This window comes from Tyto alba, unplaced genomic scaffold (genome assembly GCF_018691265.1).
Source record: "Tyto alba isolate M040663 unplaced genomic scaffold, T.alba_DEE_v4.0 Super-Scaffold_3, whole genome shotgun sequence".
Classification (NCBI taxonomy): Eukaryota; Metazoa; Chordata; class Aves; order Strigiformes; family Tytonidae; genus Tyto; species Tyto alba.
In genome coordinates this window covers 8881651-8903142 of record NW_024881304.1, presented here as the reverse complement: position 1 = coordinate 8903142, position 21492 = coordinate 8881651, and the positions used below count along the sequence as shown (strand labels likewise).

At 44.6% G+C, this 21492-nt stretch overlaps 2 protein-coding genes across 9 annotated transcripts in view; one reads left to right on the top strand and one right to left on the bottom strand.

The window, feature by feature from the left end:
* GRIP2 (glutamate receptor interacting protein 2) overlaps window positions 1–10950 on the top strand; it is a 291325-nt gene extending 280375 nt beyond the window's left edge. For all 4 annotated transcript variants that reach the window (XM_032994911.2, XM_032994913.2, XM_032994912.2 and 1 more), the window contains 4 exons: window positions 475–595; window positions 4140–4376; window positions 6097–6243; window positions 8744–10950. In XM_032994911.2, coding sequence (XP_032850802.1) covers window positions 475–595; window positions 4140–4376; window positions 6097–6243; window positions 8744–8941 — 703 coding nt within the window. In that variant the 3' untranslated portion in view covers window positions 8942–10950. The remainder of the gene's footprint in view (window positions 1–474; window positions 596–4139; window positions 4377–6096; window positions 6244–8743) is intronic.
* A 2828-nt stretch (window positions 10951–13778) lies between these two features.
* Window positions 13779–21492, bottom strand: part of SLC6A6 (solute carrier family 6 member 6) — a 58897-nt gene continuing 51183 nt past the window's right edge. For all 5 annotated transcript variants that reach the window (XM_042799531.1, XM_042799533.1, XM_042799530.1 and 2 more), the window contains one exon: window positions 13779–21008. In XM_042799531.1, coding sequence (XP_042655465.1) covers window positions 20868–21008 — 141 coding nt within the window. In that variant the 3' untranslated portion in view covers window positions 13779–20867. The remainder of the gene's footprint in view (window positions 21009–21492) is intronic.

The following is a 21492-nucleotide window of genomic DNA, read 5'->3' as shown; positions in this document are numbered from 1 at the left end:
ATAGAAACCTAATGTATTTATCATTTTCTCACCATGTCTGTTACCCTCTGTGTTTTTCTCTCTCTTCTCAGGTGTTCTGTGTCTCAGATCTGAGCTCTATCCCATCAGCCTTTGTACTAACAGTCTCTGAGGCTCCTGGTTTACCCATAACGCATCCTTTTTTCTTTCACTTCTCTATTTCACCAAAACGTCTTCCTAAACCTACAATCTTCCTACAGGCACTTTTTAATTTACCCTTTGAACTTTGACATTACTACACCAACTTAATTCTTCCTTTGAAGGACACTTGCCCAGTTAGTAAATGCATGGAGGTCTCGTATGCGGACTCTTGTCTGAAAAGTTCATATTGTTTGCTTTTGTATATGAAGACTCTTCAAGTCTCTGCTTTTACTGGTGAGACACTTGCTGTAGCCTTGCGGCTTTCATCCTGCTGCAGAAGAGTGCTGACAATGTTTGGTTCCTACGTTACAACAGATACCCCAACCGCCAAAATGGCCTTGAGACCACTCACGAGGATAGTTTTTGGCGTGTTTTTGGAGAAGCTTTGGAGGATTTGGAAACATGTGGCCAGTCTGAACTTTTGAGGGAGATTGAGGTAAATCGCTTTCTGAATTTGCTACTGATCTGACTGTTTTGCTCTTGCTGTAAATCTTAGACTGTTGCCCCAGATCTGTTAATTGCCTGTAGCATCCCTGTGCTGTCAGTGGTGTGAAGAAGGGTTTGAATTTAATCCATGTCAGTGTCTGTGCTAATGGATAACTGTGACTCATTAGAGAGTTGCTTGCGTGCACTTTTCCCCTGATCTGATGACTTACCCACCAGGAGCTCCACGCTCTTTTTGCAAACTGTTGCTGGCCAACAATCTTCACATGACTGTTGGCAGAGCTTCTCTATCAAATGGTAAACCCTCTGCTTGGAAAGTTATTGTCTGTCCAAAGCACTTAGTGGCCAAGCAAAAGGAGTCCCCCCAAAGCCCCATTGGGACTGAAGCCTTGGCTTACTTCAGGCACAGACAGGCCCAACATGTATCTTGCATTCAGCTGTCACTCTGCCGGAAACTGTTTCAGTGAAATAGGTAATTGGAAGCTTTTCAGCCACCCTTCCCCATGGAAAAATCTGAGAAAGTAATTGCTTCCTGTAGAAATAAAGGTGTTTCCTCTCTTCACAAACCACTTTCTCTTTTCTTTATCCAAAATGCATTGGAGGTCATGTTATTGTGTCCGGTTATAGGATGAGGTGCCTGGATTTCTAAGCTGTGGGATGCAAATAGAGGACTCCCTCGGGACTGTCAAGCAGGGGGAAGCAAACCTGCCCAGCAGGATGGGACCCATGCTACTCCCCTCCCCAATTCAGCTCTCGCAGCCTAAAAGAAGGAGCAGGACCCCATGAGCTCATCTCTCCCCCTGCCTTCTGGGTGCAGAGGACTGGGAAGAGCTTGCTGCATCGGGCCCTCCATCACCCCCAGTGGGACTGGTTTTATGCACAATTGCATATTGCTTAGGCTTCAGAGAAAAAATGCAATTTCTGAATAATTGGAGGTGGAAAAGGAAAGCCTTGTTTTGGTTTATATGATGACAAGGGACTTACTAATTGTTCTTTCTTCCTTGATCCTTAGCAACTGTAAGTGGGGGAGGAAATCGCAATTAAATTTATTGTGCTGAAGCACGAAACAATGTATTTATTATCTCAACTGCTTAAGAAAATGCTGACTTAAAAAAAGAACCCAAACCTACAGAAACCCACAAACCCCCATCCCCCACAAACTATAACTCATTCTCTCGATAACTTATTTCCTGGACCTGAATGTATTTAGAGGAGAGTTCAGGCAGCTGCTGCCAACCTTTCTGAACTGTTGTTGACTGCTTAAGAAGAAGTACCCCTCTGAAATGATGCATAAATGTTTCTCTTCTGTATAATGGTGGGCATATAAATGTAAAAGAAGGGATTTGTTAGACTGCTGTGAAATGCTAGGATAGAGAAAATATCTTTCTGCCCAATCCTTTTCCTTTTCCAGGGATCTGTAGTGCAGAGATGTGTGGGCTTTTGATTCACGCTGGTTTAAGGCTTTGGAGCTTTTGACAGTTATAGCAATGCTTTTAAAAATGTAAAGACATTTTACAAAAATCTGAGTATCTCTAGGGTTTTGGGTGCATTTAGCACATTTCTAGAATATTTTTGAAAGTTCTGGGGACAAAGAGAAAGTGCTGTGTTTTTAGCAGGAGTCTGATGAGTTTCAACTCCGCTTTTATCAAATCCAAGTACCACTGATCTGTTCTTCCGTGTGCCTATCCTTCCTGAGGTGTGGTGTGGGATGTGCAATGCTCATTGGGGCTTTTGCTGCACTGTAGGTTTCTAAGCCACAGCTCCTGGCCTCCTGTGATTTTATGACAGTCACAGATTTTAATTTTTTAATAACATTTTCTAAAATTTGGCCCTTTGTGCGCTGCATTTGAAAAAGAATCAGTCATGCAAAGTGACCCAAGGTAGGCTGCAAACAGGTTCACACAGAGTAGCAATCTGCTCCCAGACTAGGGGGTGTGGGTAGAAACAGGCTTTTTCCAGTATGTCTAGTGGAGTGTGTGTCCCTGCTTTGAAGACATGGGGAGAAATAATGTGGGGCAACCACAGGCTGGAGAAGTCCAGAATTTCCTTTGCTGCTGCTTGCACTTAACCCAAAGCACCTAGCAAATTGCTTATGGTGCTGCAAAGAGTTTTTAAATACCTTGAGGATAGGAAGGAGTTGAATGCAGTTGGGTACTGGCTGGTTACAGTATTTGCAGAGCAAAAGGGAGGACAGCAGCGCAATGTGCAGAGACCTTTCTGTTCTCCTCCCTGGCTCTGCAATGCTGGTGTTGGTACGGCATGGCACGGCATCCTGGAGGGTGTTGGGGCTGCCTGAGGTCAATGAACAAACATACCTTGTTTGGCTGCACCTCTGTTTGTTAATCTGCATTTCAAGTATGTGGTAAGTCAATGTCCTTCCAGCATGTAGCAGGTATTTGAGTTTTGTCCAAACTTGAGCTGATAAGTCATTTATGTGTGAAGACCTGAAAAGTGCAGATCTAAAAGTTTTTCTGTATTTTTTCCATCCCTATTTGGAATAACGTGGGTAGTGCTGGCATTTTCATACTGGCACCAGAATTTGCTTTATTTGCCTTTGTTACATCTTGAAGCAAAGAGCTGGAGGGCCCTGATTAGAGATTTAGTCAGATGTTATTTCCCCTGTGCGCAGGAGCAATTGCTCTTTGACTTGCCACGTTTAGCGTTGCAGAATTTTGCAATTTACTTCCTACCTTTTCTTTCTTCTACCTTTTGACATTTAATGGGACTGCAGACCCTTGGAGCCTGAACTTTGAAATGACAGTTTTCATTATGCTGTTTAAATGGACTCTCTGACCTGGAGCCACTTGAGGTTCCACAGACTGGATTCTTGACTCCTTCGTTAGCTTTGATCACTGTAATCTCATTAGTGAAAAGCATTGCCAAATGGAGTAAAATCTACTTAGGGGCATCTTTTAATGGATACTATCAAGGATGACCAGGCTTAAATATTACTTAATTTCATATTTTTAACTCAGTTTTGCTCAATGACAGCTCCCATTTACTGACAGATAAAATCCTAATTTTTCTGCTGAATTGGCCTCAGTGGAGTCCAAGGTATTGACTTCCCTGGGCCATTGCCAGCACTGTGCAATGCTGATGGTGAGCTGCAGTCTGCAGGGAGGGCTGGAGAGCCAGACAGATGCTGTTTCCTCTGGGAGCCCCCTGAGATCAGGATGTTCATTCCTCCTGACTACCAAGAAGGTTCCTGCACAAGATGAGGCCTGCCTGGCCCTGTTTGTGTAGAAGAGGTCATCAAAAAAGAAGGATATGCTTCACAAATGCTTCCTTCTGAGATAAAGGTCCATGTTGGGATGGGGGTGGAGAGCATACAGCAGGTCAGTGATAGACCTGGCAGTGGGCTCCTGAGGTCTGGAAATGGCTTTTAAAATGGACTGGAAAAGCTTCTTGGTACTTATTTTCTGATTAATGAGAACAATGGTGCCCCCCTGTTGTTGTCTGTGCCACTTCTGTTGCCGCGTGGTCCATCTCTTCCTGCTGGTGTCTCAATAGAGTGACTGTGTGCCCTCACCCTACAGGCATCCATCATGACAGGGAGCGTGCACAACCTGGGCCTGGAGGGCAGCAAGTTGCTCCTGGACTCTGTCAACCCATCAGGACTGAGCCCATTGAGGAAAGCAAACTCCAGCTGTGATGATGGACAGACTGAGGGCAGCAGCTCCCTTGCCAAGAAGAACGAGAGGAACCTGGACATGAAGAAGCTCGAGAAGGAGATGCAGGAAATCATGTCCCCTACGCCCCTCGAGTTTCACAAGGTCCGCATTGCTCAGGGTTGCTCTGACTGTGGCACTGCAGTACCTCAATGGTTAGAGCTGTAAAGCTTTGCAACCTTGTAGAAACTCTTCTTTGTTCAGAGGGAGCCCCAGAAAATATTTCTCGTTAAAGCTGCCCCCACCAAGGTCTGCAGCAAAGGTTTCCAGAGGGTCAGATTAAGATGAAGGGGCCTCTTCAGAAGAGTAACGGGACTTAGCTGCCATGCACAGTTCAAACCTGTGCTTTGCTGTTTCCCTTTATTATATGAGGTTTCCAGGTCATTGTGTTCTGGAATTCATTAATTGGTGCTACAGATACAAATGTGGCCCTGTGGAGACCCATCAGTCCTTTTCCAGTGGCACGCTCCATTCAGTTGGCTACTTTTTGTATAAAAAATAAATTACAGTAACTTCAAAATAACTTATTTTCCCTTCCCTTTCACTCCACCTTCATCCTTTCCAGAAGGGGTGCATATGGTAGGATTTCAGAGATGGGATACGTGTTTGAATTCAGTGCCCAGCAGAACATAGCCAGTTTAAGCATAATGCAAGGCAACGGTAATTAGAAAAAGTAATTAACTGTAGAAGCTGCTGCTGCAGAATGCAAGCAGAGAAAGGAGCTGGAGAGGTTTCAAAAAATTTGATTGCCTTTTTCTTTCCTGGTGTGACTTTAGAACGAAACCTGCAGTTACGGTAGCTGGAAAAAACCAACTTTTTCGTGTTTGAGCTGCTCTTGTCCTTCAGGGCATGGCAAATATGTCTTTAAATAAAACTTCAGAACTGAAGGAGGAGAGCTGTGTAATTAGGCATGTTATAGGGTGACTCTTCATTCCATTAGAGCATCTGGTGTTGGCTGTGTTTGGAGATGAGATTGAGGCCAGGTAGGCTGCTTCTGTGCATCATCCTGGGCACTGTCCTTCCCAAGGACCGCACATCCATGAGGCTCACCCAGTCAAGAGCACGGTGATGGAGTTAGAGCCTCATGGTAGAGATGCACTCCCAGTTCATGGGAGGCAAAGGAAGATGGTGGTGGTGGTGGTGAATCAGTTATCCCTGGCTCCCAGTGTTACTCTGTGGCAAGATATACTTCCAGCAGTGCACTCCTCCTTTAGATGAGACCAAAGTATGATGTGCTCAAGGGAAGGACGATGAGGTTACGTATTTCTTGTCCTTAGTACGTCAGCACTTACTGATACGAATTTTCTGAAAAGAGCTCATGAATAATACGGAGAAGTTTAGATGTTCCTATTGAGTGATGTATTAAAAATGAGCTGTCTTCACGTTTGACACACTACATTGAAAATTCCCTGTGAACATGTTGATTTTTCATGTGCTGCTCTGGCATACACAGAGGATGCACAGCGTAACCTGGGCCAGGGAAGGCAATGCTCCATTAATAACACTTGCTTTGTTGCTCTTTGGGTGAAATACGGCAGCTGTCTGCATTACACTGCTTGTGTTTCCTTCCACATCCAAGGGAGAGGGACTGTCATGGGGTTGGTTATATGCCAGACACCAAAGCACTTCTCCACACGATCTACCTGGTAAAGACAGCTTAATCTATATTAGCTGCTGGGCTAGGAAAAATCTGTCCAGGAGACCCGGAGCAGAACTGCTGTAGGTCTGCACACATTAACTATGTTATCCCTATCCTGCCAACCCTCTACATCTTCTCCTTCCTCTGCTGCATTAAAACATGTGCTTTCTGTTTGTGCCCCTCCAGATGACACTCCACAAAGACCCAGAGAGTGAAGACTTTGGATTCAGCGTGTCGGATGGCCTGTTAGAAAAAGGTGTCTATGTAAATATGGTCCGTCCGGATGGGCCAGCAGATCATTGTGGCCTCAAGCCATATGACAGAGTGCTTCAGGTAATAAATGCAAAATGCAGTTCTGGAGGCTGGGACGGAGTGAATGAGTGGCTGAGAGGAAGAGAGAAGTGAGACCCATCCATGGCAGCACTAACTTTAATGAAAGGTAATAGTTAGCCAACTAGGTGAACTCTTAGCCACCGAGCACTCAATGAGACCTGTGTTTTATAATGAGAAGTCACTAGGTAGTACCCCCAGTTGGTACCCCTAGGTTACACCTATTCCAGGACACAGCCTGTCCTGGCACTGGCCTTTTTGAGCTTAGACAGCTCAAAACAACCAGAAAGCTGTGTTGCTTCCTTTCCTCACCCTTAGACCTTTTCCTGTCATGTAAGAGGGTGATTTTTGGATGGACTGGTGACCTGTGTTCCTTTGAAGCCCTATGTGAAGTTGTGGTGTTCATGAAGTTCTTGTGCTTGCCTTTGACAACTAACAGAGTTTTCTAGGAAACACATTCTTCAAGCAAAGTGTTTTTTTGTAGTTATTTTTCTTTGAAAGATACTTCATCTGAAATAGCTGATGCAGAAACAGAATAAAGACTCTAGTCAAAAGCACAGTCTGTAATAAATGTGACCTGGGCATATTGGACTACCAGAGGGACAGCAAGAGTATGGTGAGTTTTGGAGATTGGAGAGGAGCTTTAGATGGATGAAAAACAACTATTTTAGCTCTGGGGCAACTCAAACAGCAACTGACAAAGTACAACCCCAATGGAAAAATTGCCACCATTTGTAAATGCAGATGTTGTGACCATATTTGGAAACACTCGGAAAGATGTTTAGTTTTACTAATTTCTAGGCGGGGTTTGTTAGCAGTAGGATTAGAGCCAATGTATTATGTACATCAGGTAACTGGAGAACTGGCAGCTCTGTGGGGAACCTTGTTTAAGCTTGTTATGGTCTCTAGCCAGTTGGCTGCTATACAATTATTCCTTCTCAGCTTCAAATAAAAGATGGTGCAAGAATGAACAAGAAGCTAATTAGGCTCTGGGCTGCCTTTCTGTTGAATGTTGGATGTGTCGCTTTTCACAAGTGCCAAGTGCTCTGGGAGGTGTGCCCAAAATCCTAAACAGAGCGTCGTGGAGACTTTCGACACCCCCCTTCCACATGCTGAGCTTCATGGCTTACACCTACAAGAAGACGAGGCGATTGCCATCACGTTGACATGTGGAGCTGTGAATGAGGGATTGCAGACCCAGTAGAGGCAACTCCCATCAGGAAGTAGAGAGATGCATTGCTGAGGATGCTTCACAGTGCTGCTGATTATGGGCATGATGATGTGCATGAAGGCCAGCGAAACACCTCGTCCCTGTTGTAACAGACCCTCTGCCTCTCAGCTGGATGGATTAGCTGAAGCACGGCGTTGACCTAATGGCACTTCTGCACTGGAACTGCCTGGCTGGAGTAGGGCAAAGGCAGAGCAAGCTCATGGCTTACCTCTCCTTGTCCATGTGTGGTCTAGAAATTGTCCTTAGTTACTGTGCTGTAAGGAGCAGTATTGGGGTCAACTGTGTGAACACCAGCTAGGGCAAGGGGACAGCGCTACTGTCACAGAGCCCAGCTCTGTGGACATACATTAATGCTGGGAAAGGGTTCTGGTTGGAAGGGTTGCATGGACTCATGCAACTTACTCATGGGACTTACCCAGAGAAGGAAGCAATGCCTGGCCCCAGGGGTTATATTCGCTCCAAAGGTGGGTGGGAAATTCCTTTCTCCCTTCCCTCCTTCCCCTCCCAATGCCGCTTGCCAGCCCCCTCCATCCCAGAGCTGTTGTGGCACCAAGCCCAGGTGCTCTGGTAGCTGTAGGCGAGAGAGCTGGGGTGGTTCTTGCAGGTGACCCAGCTGAGAAATGTGCTTGAAGGTCTGCAAGACAGCAGTAAGAGTGCTTTCACTGCTGAATCCTGCAGAGGGAATTTGCGGCCGCCTTCTGAGCCCACGTGAAATGCATCCAGAATCCTCTGAAATGAAGGATGTAAATGGGGAGAGGAGAAGCAGAAACTGTTCAGTATAGTCACAGTTTACTAGTGGCTGAGCTGGAAGATGGTTGGCAGAAGCCTCGGAGTCTGGTCTGTAGTTGTTTCCTAAGCACTGAATACCCTGCATCACAAGTTTAAGGCCAATAAAAGCCATGATGGCAAAAAAATAATGGAAAATGGCAACCTTTTCCCTACAGACTTGAACTGGAGAACTGGTTTTGAGCCCTGCAGTATTTGATAACTTGTAATACTGCCCCAGACACCGGGGGTCAGGGTTTACACCTGATACAGACTTTTTTTCCCCCTTCCTTTACTAGTTATTGCACCATTTCCTGGCTAAGCAAAGATGTGCTCAGCCTGAGGAGGTGTCCCTGCTCCGCTCTGCTGTGAACCCTGAATCAGGGACTCCTAAGGGTTGTGTGTTTTCACAAGTGTGGGTTTAGCACCAACCTTGCATTTTCTGACTAACAAACATGGTCTTTCTGTTGTTCCTCCCCATGGCACATCCCAAATCCATCCCAACAGGTAAACCGCATCCGAACGAGAGACTTTGACTGCTGTCTGGCTGTTCCCCTGATCTCGGAGGCTGGAGATAAGCTGGACCTGGTGATTAGCCGAAACCCCTTGGCGCTGGCTGCCAGCGCTCCCCCGGAGGGGAGCAGAGAGCTGCCGGCGCAGGTAGCCCGCGGCGCCGAGGTCAAGGCGAGCGTCCAGACGCTCTGAGCAGACAGTGCCTGGGGCCTCTGCTGAGCCGTTGTGGTATTTGGGGTGTTTTTCCTGTTTTTTGCACTGGTATTTGTAAATGCTATGTGTACCATAACCTGCAAGTGGGGAGGTGGGTCTTCAGTGAGCCTGTAGACCACCAAATACTGCTGGGAAGGTCAGAGCTGGACGCGCATCTCGGGCCGTGGGCAGCACCGGCAATGGGGCGAGCTGCCGACGGGAGGAAGGAGCACCCACAGCCATCCCCCGTGGCAGGGCATCGCCTTGTGCCCTGGCTGTTGGGGCGTGTGGGGTCCTGCCTCTGACATCCTCCTCACCCTGAAGGCCTTGGCCATCCTATAAACACACATGGTGCTATTATGTTTCTTATTTGCTTGGTTAATCGCATACAGCAAGACTGAACCGCCGTTCCTTTTCTGTTGTGCCCAACTCCATCCTTCAAACACTCCTGATAAATCGATTTCCGCAGCCCCCTGCACTCCTCGTGCAGGGCTGTGGAGAACCCCGTTTAAAAGACATCTCAAAATGTGCTTGAGAGTGGCTAGATGCAATTCCTGATCAAAAATTGGTATTTGCAGCTGCCTCCTACCAGCCTGGTCCCTGCTTGTTGCCAGGGCTGGCTCGCCTGTGGTGGGATGAGGCGCCTCGTCTCACCATTGATTCCCATGAGCAATGTAGTTACCTGTGCTGGAGTAGTTATTACAGAGCAGAAGGCTGTACCCAAGGCTAAAGGCCTTGAATACCTGCCCAAATCCCCAGCCACCGTGTTTGTCCAGGGTTTTTGGAGATCTCTTTCAAACCTGGCCTGTGCCTGCAAGTAAATAGCAGAACAGCGATCTTCCCAGGGCTGTCCTCGACGCTTTGAATTAATAAAACCTTGTCGTCTCCTGTCAGGCAATGACATGAGAAGCCCTTCATTAGATGGAGGTTGTGTCCCTGTGTGTCCTGCGTGGGCTGGGCGGTGTGTGTGCCCACGTGGGTTCGGCTGCCCGCCCCCGGTCTGCCTGCCTTCGCCTGTCGCTGGCCTCTCCGTGGCTTTGCAAGCATGACGCCCATGGTTGCTGCCCTCCCTCCCGCGAGCCCCCAGCCCCACGGGGAAGAGGGGCTGTGATGTTTGCATCAGTTTCCTCGTCTGCCTGCCACGTTTCATGTATTAGCACTTTATGATGACGTTCATGTTCCGGTGGTGGCGTGAGCCTGGCATCGCTTTCCCTGGGCGGCTTGGGCGCGGCGGAGACGAGGAGCTCGCTCGGTCGACCGCCGCAGCCCCGGCGCCCACCACCCCTGTTCCCCCCCTCACCCTTTCGGTTCCTCCATCACCGCTTGTGTGCTGGTGGTGTGCGTAGGGTGTCAGATGGGTGTGCAACACACATTTGTCGCTTTGCTGAGCCAGGACTCCCCCTCGCCATCTCTCCCCGAGCCACTTTATGACTCCGTCCGTCCATGATAGTGCAGCGTATCAGGGTGTTTCTTCCAGACACGTGCCCAGCCCCATTCAGCTATTTGTTGTTGTAGCCATTTTCTCTTCGAGTATGCAATATCCCATACCATTGCTGCCACAACTAGATAATGTGCCATAATTGATACTGTGGAGCATTGACAGTGCAGCCGAAAGTGTTTTTATATGCAATATTCTGAGCAGTGGAAGCTCACTGGGGCTTCTCATAGGTTTTTAATGAAGACTTTTAATAAAGGCTTTAAAAAAAAAAGAGGAAGAAAAACTTGGTCCTTGTATCCCTTCCTATGCATTTTGAATGATATGAAGATGAAATGCATTACTTAAATGTGTATTTTTATCCATATATTAGAGTGTATTCCTTGTAAAGTATTTTTATATGCTAATTTTCTTATGTATCTATGAAAGCACAATATTTAAAAGAAGTACAGCATTTCAAAGAATATTTTAGTCCTGTTTTGGACCTATTTGTAAATCTCTGTATTTAAATGGGATTGCAATGACTTTGACTTTTTTTTTTTTTTTTTAATTTAATAAAAGCAAATTAAATGCATTTGTTTTGGTTTGTGTCTGTGCTAGAGAGCGACACTGAGGCAACACTGCTTCCAGCCCTATTTTAACTTGCCAGAGGACCCTCATTTAGGAGACACCTTGAAGGACGAGGCGGGAGGGCACACAGGGGCTTTTCCTGGGGAGACCACTGCTTGTAGGGCTGGGGTCGTCCCTTGCCACCATTTGGCAGTGGGACTTGGTTCATTTCCCTCCCTGTGGACACGGAGGCGCTTTTGCTGCAGCTCTTAGCTGTATGTGCTTACAGCGTCGCCTTCTGCTTCACTTGGCCTCACGGGAAATCTTGTTGGGTTAAACCTGGGCTACTTCATGACAGAATACTGATGCAGCAAAGCACATGGCGGTCGTGATGTGGCTGTAGCAGCATTTGCAAAGCTGTGATTAATCCCTGGGGATGAGTTAGGAAACTGCTGGAGGCTGATGTGCTGGCAGGAGGTGTCCCTTCTGGTGCTCAGCACCCTGCAGCTGTAGTGGGGTGCTTTGGGGAGTCACACTGCGGTAGTCAAATCATCCCACCTCTGAAACCAGATGTTCAAAGAGATGATTGCCACAAACCAGAACGTAGTTCCTTGTGTTGAGGATTTGTTTGCTCTTACAAAGGGGTTTGGGGCATCCCTGTGCTCCCAGCGTGCACGGCACAGGCTGGGATGCTTCCTGAATAAGGCTGTAGGGAATCTGCTCACCGGCATGGAAAGGGTGAGCTGGGTTTTGCAACCCTTCATGGCCAAGTGGGTAATGCAGGAATTTTCAGAGGCTGAGCATGGTATGGAAATGCTCCTGGTTAGACCTGGGGAATCATTGCCATGTAAACAAGTCTTATCTGCCATCTCTGGCCGCCTTCCTGAGGCACAGACTTCAGAAGAAGGCCCTTTGCACATTTGGCACTGGGGACTTGCCAAGGCGGTGCAGAGCTAACTGAGGGGCTGGGGAGACGGCAGGTTGCACGAGCGCCCGTGCAACGTGACCGATGGCGTGTCGGTGCGTACACAAGGTAGAAGGTTAGCACCATGCTGCTCCCCTGGTATGCGCTGCCGGTCACCTCGGTGGGCAGCGGATCCTCCTAATGTCACCCTCCATCCCACGGACCACGGCTGAGCCGGCTGCAACCACGGGCAGGTGGCAATTGCTCATGGCAGGTAGATGAAACCCTTCGGTGGCAGCTCGTGTCACTTTTAGTGGCCTTTTTAATTATTTGTTTAATTATTTTAACCTGAGGCACGTTGCTCTTGCTGTCTGTGCTTCTATCGGTCAGCTCAGTACAGGTTTTGCCAATGGGAGGAGAAATCCCTGTCAAAGTTGTCAAATGACACCCAGAAAAATAACCAACCAAGCCAAAAAAAAAAAACCCAAATAAAGACAGCTGTGGGGCTAGTCCTGGGCATGGGGCACACGCCTCAGCAGTGATCGGGGCCTGCTGCATGAATGGTTTACTTTTCGCAAATAGAAGCCACCTACATGTTGAGGTTTTTTTCTTTCCTTACTGCATATCAGGACTTAAGACCTCTCTGGGTTAACCTTCAGCTGTTTAAACAGGCCATCAGCGAGCCTGAACTGACTAATCCCATACACCAGGAAAATAAAGGGGGGTGGGGTGTGTGTGGGGGGGGTGTGTTGTTTTTTTCCCCCACACCCACCCTCCCCCCCACACCCACCCAGTAATGGTGCCATGCAGCCAAGATGGTACAGCCAGCAGCAGGCAATGAGCTGGGATGGGCTGAGTTGGGGCAGTGCTCAGCCCAATGGCAAGTCATAAAGCTGCAAATGTCTCCCTGTGCCCCTGTGATGGGGACAGGGAAAGCTGGTGTCTGCAGGGACAGAGCTGTGATGACATCAGCACTCTATTTGTCAAAGAAAGTAAAGGAAAAAAGAGGGAAAAGGAGGTTGTTAAAAAAAAAAAAAAAAAAAAAAAAAAAAAAGCCAGCTGTGTCATGGCCTTGTAAGACTCAGCAGATGCCCAACTATCCTTGGTGAGAAGCTGGTCTGGGGCAAAGCACCAGCAAAGTGAGGCCACAGGCTGGGCAAGACTGAAGTGCCGTGGGGTGGGACCAGCACTGACCCTTCGTCACGCTCAGCCAAAGTCATTGCTGGGGGGGGGGGAAGCACCCAACAAACCAAACCATTGCTGATGACCCCGTGATGGTTTAGCTCTTGCTTACACAGCACCAAGGCCTTTTCTGTGGCTCAGATGGCCCTGCCAGAGTCAGCTGGGACTGCACAAGAAATTGGGAGGGGACTGAGCTGGACCTGCTGCCCCCCCCCCCAGATCCCCATGACCGAAGTGATACCCCGCACCATAACACCATATGCGGGTGTGCTCAGCAATTTTTCTTGTTTTTTTTTCCTTCTTTGTTGTATTTGCTTGTTGTTTGTTTTTTTTTTTTGTTTGTTTGTTTTGTTTTGGTTTTTTTTGTTGTTGTTAGTTTTTTTTTGTTGCCTTTTTTTTTTTCTTTGGTGTTTTGTTTTTGTTTTTTTTTTTTTTTTTTCTTTCCTCCTTATTTTTAATTATTAAATTGTCTATATCCCAATCCATGAATTGTTGCACTACTACCCTTCTGGTAGGGCGAGGGTGTGAGCGATCAGCTGTCTGGGGCTGAGCTGCTGACCGGGGTAAAACCATGACAGGCGTGCAGTCAAATAGTGAGCTGGGCCAAGTAGCTTAGTGAGCTAGGCTTGTTTATATATATGAAATGGAATAGATTATAAGGACAAAAAAACCCCCACAAACCCAAAGCAACAACCCTACAATAACTAATAGGTTTAAAGGGAGAATGGATACTCTCAAAGACCATAAAAAGCATCCAAGAGTATAGCTGGTTTATAAAGGAAAGTTTTATTTTCAATTATAAGGTGATTACAAACTCATCTAAAAAAGCAAAGATGACTTAAAAATATCCATATACATTTTATTTCTCTAAAAAGCAAAACAGAAACTGCAAAATACAAACATTTACCATATACACAAAGGCTAGTTTTTTTAGGATTAAATTACACTCCAGGATTTTTTTCAAATACAAATATTCCGTTTTGGAACACACAAAAAAATGTTTTAAAATGTTTTAAAAATATTTTTTAAGGTGTTTTTTTTTTTAAAAAAAAGTTCAGATGACATTTTTAAGGAGGCCATCATTGACATCACCTCCTTGCTGTATGTGCTACTCATCACATTACTGTTGTCACAGTTGCTAGGAATTTAAATAATAAAAAACCACCACTGTTTTTTAGCCAAATACATCAAACAAGATGGACCACCTCTTACAACGTGAAGTCCCTGGCAACGTTATCAGGTAACAATCACAACATTACACTGGAGAAAAACAACATCCTATTGAACAACGAGCACTTCAGAACAGTACTGGGATGCTGCAATGCTGAGAGACCATCGCTGGCTTCCAGAACAGGAGCAGATGACAAACTGACTCAACTTGCCCCCAAGGATTTTTTTTTTTTTTTTTTTTTAGCCTCTCAACATGATTTTGCCACTGTTCTAATTTTTTTTCTTTATATATTGAAAACAAAAATAAAATCTTTTTAACATCTCAACTGCAGCAGCAGATAGATTTAGAAACAATATGTATCATGCTAACATGTACTATGCTACAGGACTGAAGCCTTCCCCTGCATATGCACACACACAAAACCACACATGCACAGCTCCTTAGCATAACCAAGTTTCACTTTTTCTTTTTTTAAACTATATTTTTCCCCATTATTTCTTCTGATTTTTTAAGTCGGACCATGTTTTCCCTGTGCTGCAAATGGGAAAGCAAGCAGCCCTGTCCTGCTGTCCACTGCAGAGACAAACCATGGGGAAGAAGCCTGCAGAAACTCACTCCTTTTAAAAATGTCTTTAATTTGCTTTACTCCTAAAGGTCAGGGCTGTGTAAAACTTGTGGTGATTAAATTCTGATGCTTTTACTGATTATTTTGAACTAGGACATATCAGCGATATAAAAAAGCTATATCTGCTCTGCCATTCAATAGCCCAGCAATATAAGCAGGGTCAGGCTCTTTTCCAGTTGCAAATCTGTCACTAAAGTTTTCCACCTGTGATGGGGGTGTGATTTGTTTTCTTAATGTTTTCAACCTGCAAAATTTTGAGCTTGTCTTTTTTTTGGTCAAATGGTGTCTGAAGCTTTTTCTGCTCTTGTTTTAGGACATGGGTAAATTGAAATCACCAATTCACACTGACAATTGGAAAAAACACAAAAATTTGACTTTTTCTGTTTATTTTTTAATAGAAACAAACACATTCAGATATTTTTAATATTTTTTCTTCAAAAGCAGAGACGCATTGTTCATGTATAGGATTATTTTGGGGCTGGCAAAAAAGTCTTGATCTGGTGGAGGGTGCAGGGCTTGAATGGGCAGTTTTCCAGCTGGGGGCTTGGGCTGGTTATGATCAAGTCTTTCTTGAGCAAGCTTTCCCATAAACTCAAATTGACGATTGATACCTATAGAAAATTTTTGTGACCAAAGTAGGGAGCTCAGGAAGTCCTTTTTTGCACTAGTTCATGGGTTACTTAGGTGTCAACTGTCACCAAATCATCTGAATAGTGTCTTTCTTAATCTTAGCTTTGATTACAAGAAATAAAGCAAGATACTAGGGTCTGACAGTTCCTGACCTTTAATCAGGCGAACATACAACTATACAACTACACATCAATCCTAGCCACAAGGCTTTGGATGCTGATTTTGGAGAAAACAAGTCCAAGGCAGCTGCCTGAGCCCACACCACAGCCAAGCTCCCATACCAGAAGCCACGTTGCGCTTATAAGGAGACAGGAGAGTTTCCAAGTCCAACCTTAAGGCCTCCTCAGAGGGACCCTGATCCAGGATTTTGTTGTTACTGTCTCTCTTCCACCACCCCTAATTTAGGAAAGGCCATTTGGACAACCTGGCAGGTTGGCTCTCTGCAGGCAAGGGGTGACCAAACCTTCCCAATCCTCATCCTAAAGAGCTCTACAAGACTTACACACGATTTGCAGCCGAGGAATAGAAGCAATGTTCCCACTTGTGTGCGTGCATATGATGGTGGAAGATTTCATCTACTAGTCTACTTAAACACAGATTTATTTATTTTTTTTTTTTTACTGAAAGTGAGCAACTTCCATTGAATCTCCTGGAAATGATGTCAGGGTCATCTTTCTTCCAAGTGTACTTGAGCTGCTTAACTAACTTGGCCACTCCATTCAACACACAGCTTATTTAACATTTTATATACATTATGCCTCCATGAGTGATCCTGCAGTGACCACGAGACATGGAAGCTAATAATCAGTTATTCAAAAACATTCAAATCCTACTCCCATGGATGAAGTTTTGCCATTGATGCAGTAAGTGGGAGCTTTGAACCCAAGTGTGACACGCATGACCTCACCAAAACTCTTAAGTCTCCTTAGAAAATAAAAACACACTAGGAGGAGACTTGTAAAGGGCCTATTGAATGGAAATGTCCATGTGTCTTCAGATCTACTGGACTTGTCTAATGCTAAGACAGAGAAGAGGAACCAGGAGTGTCTGCAGTTGAGAAAGGAGGATGCACACAGGACTGAAAACAGCTGCAGAAGATGCTATCCTGACGGTGACATTAAATGCTCTGCTTGTGGTTGTTGGGGTTTTGTTTTTTTTTTTTTTGTGTTACAGCAACCCTAAAGCTGCACCATGATTTTTCTTTTCCTCCCCTCCCCAAGAACAGCAGCGAAAATCAGTTTTGCTGAGCTGTTTCATCAGACCATTCCTAACCCCCCTCCACTCCAGGAGCTGTGCTGCTGCTGCGGGGTGACCACCAGCGTTGTTCTCGATGGCAAATACAGCTGCTAGGCTTTTGCATTTTCATTTACAACACAAGAACAAATCCATTGTGGACCTACTATCTCACACTTTAAAGAGGACTTTTCAAAGTGTGTGAATTTGTTTGGACCAGATGAAAAGGAAAGCTACGGATCACAAGGAAAATGAGAATAACACAATAAAAACCAGTTCTATTTATGAAATCATACTGTTTAAATACTGAAATACAGACTACTGGTAAAGTCCCTTACAATAGATGCTCATTCAGTGAGATCATAACTAGTGACAGGTAGACTGAAAAAGTTTGGAAAATTGGGAAAAGCAAGAAACGGGTTGGAGAATCTTGTGGGGTAAATGTTCCCCTTTACATTTTTACTATCTCTTGATTTCATTTCAGATGGAAAGAAATACTGCTGAAACTCTGCCGTTTTCAAGCCCAGAAGAACCCATGAATACAAAGGTACATAAAATATGGAAAGGTGTGGGTTTTGGCTTGTTTTATTCTGGTTTTAAACTCAGGGATGTACTTCTAAAGAGCTCATGCCAAAACTGCACTAAGTTTTCCCTGGATCCAAACCAGTTCATCTATGACTAGTCATGGCATTTTAATATATAGTTCCTCATTTACATAAAACAGGTAAAAAAGGTCACAAGTGTTTAAACAAGTAAATTAGGAAAAAAAAATCAGTTGTATTTGCAGTCAGAAATAGGTAGAAAACACAGACTTTTTTAAAAATTATTTTTTAATAAATTTGGCAGAGGATCATATTGAAATGCAAATTTATCACCAAGAAAAGTTCAGAAACCTGATAAAAATGTTAGGAAAAATCCAGAAACTGTAAAAATGTGAGTGTGCTCATTGGAACTCAAACCCCAGATAAAACAAGAATTAATTATTTATATATTTTTTGGGGAGGGGTGGGAAAAAGGGAGAGGGGAACTGCTTTCCAGAAACAGTAATTTCTTAGCTCTTTGTGAGTCCCAGCCCTCCCTTGCAGTCATGCTAAAGAGCACAGCAGGGCCAGAGAAGTTGACATAGAGAACGCTTCAACGAGGTTGTTGCATATGTGCGAGACATTTTCACTTGGTACATGGAAGCGACTGATTTGAATGGCACAGTTCATACCAAAATGGGGCTGGGTTCTAGTTCTCTAGTAGTTGTACTTTAAAGGTGTAGTATTAGCCCTCTGGTTCTTCACACAAAGACACTCCACACAATGTGGGAGATCGCTAAATACCCAGCTGACTCGCTGGAGACATCTTTGATGTAGCTAAACCAATTTTTTCCCTAAAGCTTGTCTCAGCTCTATGGCACAAAAGTGATGTGCAAACTATATCTCAAACAGTTTTATGACAATGCATATATATATATATATAAAAAAAATAAAAATCAAGACTCAATGTTTCATTTGCACTCACAGAAACCATTAATTTAGACCCCTTTACCTGCTACTCCCTCTACACCCAGGCAAGCGTGCCTGTTTACTGCAGACACTAACTATAACTCAAAAACAAGGGTTCAAGCTGGAGCCCATTAAGAGAGTTATCGTTGATTACGTTTCCTTGCCTTTGATGGTTAAAGACTATTAAAAAATATAATAAAACTAGATGTACGCATGTCTCTTTAATTTGGGCACATCTGATGACACCCACTGGCTCACAGAATTCCTCCAGTGACCTTCAGATGGCTACAGCCACTGGCCCAGCAGGTGTCATTAGATGTTTGCCATCTCCAGCTGTGGAAAAGTTTCACTTGTAACTCTCATAATACAGCAACCAGCAGAAAAAAACAAAAGCAATTCTGCCGTGGCTGGTTTTGTTTCTGTAACTCAGCTATCTAATGTAAAAATGTGTACAAATTCTAACTAGAAAGGTTTTGAAAGCTACAGATGCAGCCACTTTTTTGTGTTTTGTTTTGGTTTTAATTATTTTGGTCCATCTCTTAGTTTTAAATCATCCCTTTTCTGTTACAGGAAAACCAACAAGCTAATCAATAAGTTTTTGTGCTGCTGTGGCCAGTTAGCCCATGGGACAAGAAAAGAAAAAAATAAAATAAAACTACTGTGTAGGAATGTTAAGAACTGGATATGTTCCTGTTTAAATGACAAACTCTGCCCTGACAGACTATGCTGACAGCAGAATAAGCAGATACAAACTCTGCTTTTATCAAGCATTTCCTCTATTTACTTTTGGATAGCCTAACTGTGGTATCGTAAGAAGAAAAAACCTCTCCCTCTAATACAATGGCCACAAGGAAAGGCTGAGTTTTGCCAGAGAACCTGTTCCCAGCACAACCTGCTCAAGTTTTTTTTGAAAAAAAAAAACCAAAAAAAAAACAAAAAAAACCCCAAAAAACAAACAAAAAAAAAAACAAAAAAAAACCCAAACAAACAAACAAAACCAAAACCAAAGCTTTTGCCCTTGTTTTGGACAGTCTTCAGGGAGCAATTCCCCACAGAAATGTCCACCCGGCCCACACGAAACAGAAATCCCGTTCCTACACTCCCTGTAGTGGTTTCTCTTCACTCCCCAGTCTAACCTGGAATGGTACACAATTCCTTCTGACCAAATACAAAGTATTTCAGTGTTACATGTTCCCTTTGCTTTAACTTAAAATCCCAAAAGCCCTGTTTCTTCAGCAGATAAGATTCATAAGCCTCATAAATATGTCTGCCACCCTCCACCCCCCCGAAAAAAAAAATAAAATTATGGTTTAACACAATGATGGGCAAGGAGACTGAGGGCTCTAGGTCTACTGCTGCTATTTAGTAACATGGGACAAGGGACTTAGTCCTTCTGTATGTTCCCCCAACAGTGACGAACCCCCTGCCCTAAAAATAAATAAATAAAGCAAATCCTGGTTACTGAACTTGGCAAAGCATTTTTGAGATACATGGATGAAAAGCACCTGTTTGCTGAGTGATATTATTATCTTCTTTACTATTATTATTAACAATGTGTCTGTTATAAATACCAGTTACACCAGGTGTAGGTGAGTGGTTTTGTTCCTCCTGTCAGGGATGACCTGGTTTGTGTTCACCTTTGGACTGTCAGAATCCAGAAGGGATTCTTTTATTTTTCTGCCTGAAACCAAAGTCCAATAATTAACAAGCAAACAAATGAGCAAACGAACATCTGAAGCACCCAGAAGGCGGGTGCTGCTTTTCCCCTCCCAGCTCCTTAGCACTCACCCCCGGGAGAGGCTGCCCCTCCCAGTTTGCAGAATTCAAGTTTACACCAGTGCCACCACACTGAAGTATGCTTTGCTAGAAAACTCAGGAGCAGGTACTCAACCTCACCACCCATGCGCAAACAGCAGGCATTTCACTTAAGTAAAAAAATCCAAAAAAAACTAAAAAAAAAAAAAACCAAAAAACAAACAAACAGAAAAAAAAAAAAGTGAACCATGCCAAATCCTGCAAACACCTTCCTAAAGTCTTCCTCTCACCTGTGTGACAGGGTCCCAATGCCATGCTTGGGAGGCACAGCTGCAAGGCTTTTCACACCCAACTTCTTTGCCTCCCTTGCAAATCCTACGCCAGCTTCCCAGCTGTATCTTTATTCAGGGACTGTGATAAACATAACTGTACCCTTTCCCTAATGTGACCCTGAAGCCCGTCGTTTACCACAATTGAACCAGAGGGTGGAAATACTACACCTTTGAAAATTCTCTTGAAACAGTGTCTTCTTTTTTTAATCATATCTCCCAACAGAGCTCCTTATGTGTGTTCTGTATGTTACCCTGCTCCCAACCATACCAGCACCTAAAATTGCTTTCTGAGACTTGAATGTATTGCTGGCAAGACAATCAATTCAAGTGGTAAGGTGTATAATATTTAGAGATAAAGATATATATATTTAAAAAAACCCAATAATAGTAAATTCCTGTAATATGTCTAGTCTGATATGAAAGCTCTCCCTCTACAGAGAGGCATCTGCTGTGATTACCTTACAAAATATTAAAAAAAAAACACACACAAAAAATAACTTTCTCTGTGAGAAATAAAAATAAATCCTAGTGCAAATATAAAGCTCTGTAAACCTGGTCCTATGAGAATCTATGGTTAGTAAACGGCAGTTAAAGCAGGTTTATCCTCTCACAGAGAGAGCTCACATCATGGTTTCCACAATGATATGAGTTGGCTTGATCAATCCGCCATTCGAAGTTCCATTGGGGCAGAAGGGGGTGCCACTCTCCGTTTCTTTGGACCACCGATTCACTTCCTTGGGGGCAGCCACCGCTTTTATCCTCTGAAAGAAAGAAAGAAAGAAAAAAAAGAAAAGGTTAGAGGACCAAGGGGCCCCCCGTGTCGGTGTGGCGAGCCGAGGGTGGGGTTGGGGGCCGTCAGACGCGCGCAGGTCGCACGGCTCAGTGAGGACGTGGGGACCCGGGCCGCGGAGCGCTGCGTTCAACTTCTGCTCAGCTGCAGAGCCGGCCTTGAGGCAGGCGAGCCAGACACCAGGGGACATTCACGGCGTTATCCAGCATCCTGCACGTTGGGCTTTCAGTGCTGCAGCTGCTGCGCAAATTACGTGCCTTCTCCTTCTGCATTTAGAAACAGCTCTGCCTTTTAGCCCAGCCATTCACTGCCAAGCGGCAACTTCTCTCCTACATCTCAGTACACAAAGGAAGGACTAAATGGCATCTGACCAGTGTTTACTCTCTTTCCTTTCCTAACATGGTCTTTGTGGAGTGTTTTGGCTACTTTTAGACTTGTCTCTCAATTGATGGTGA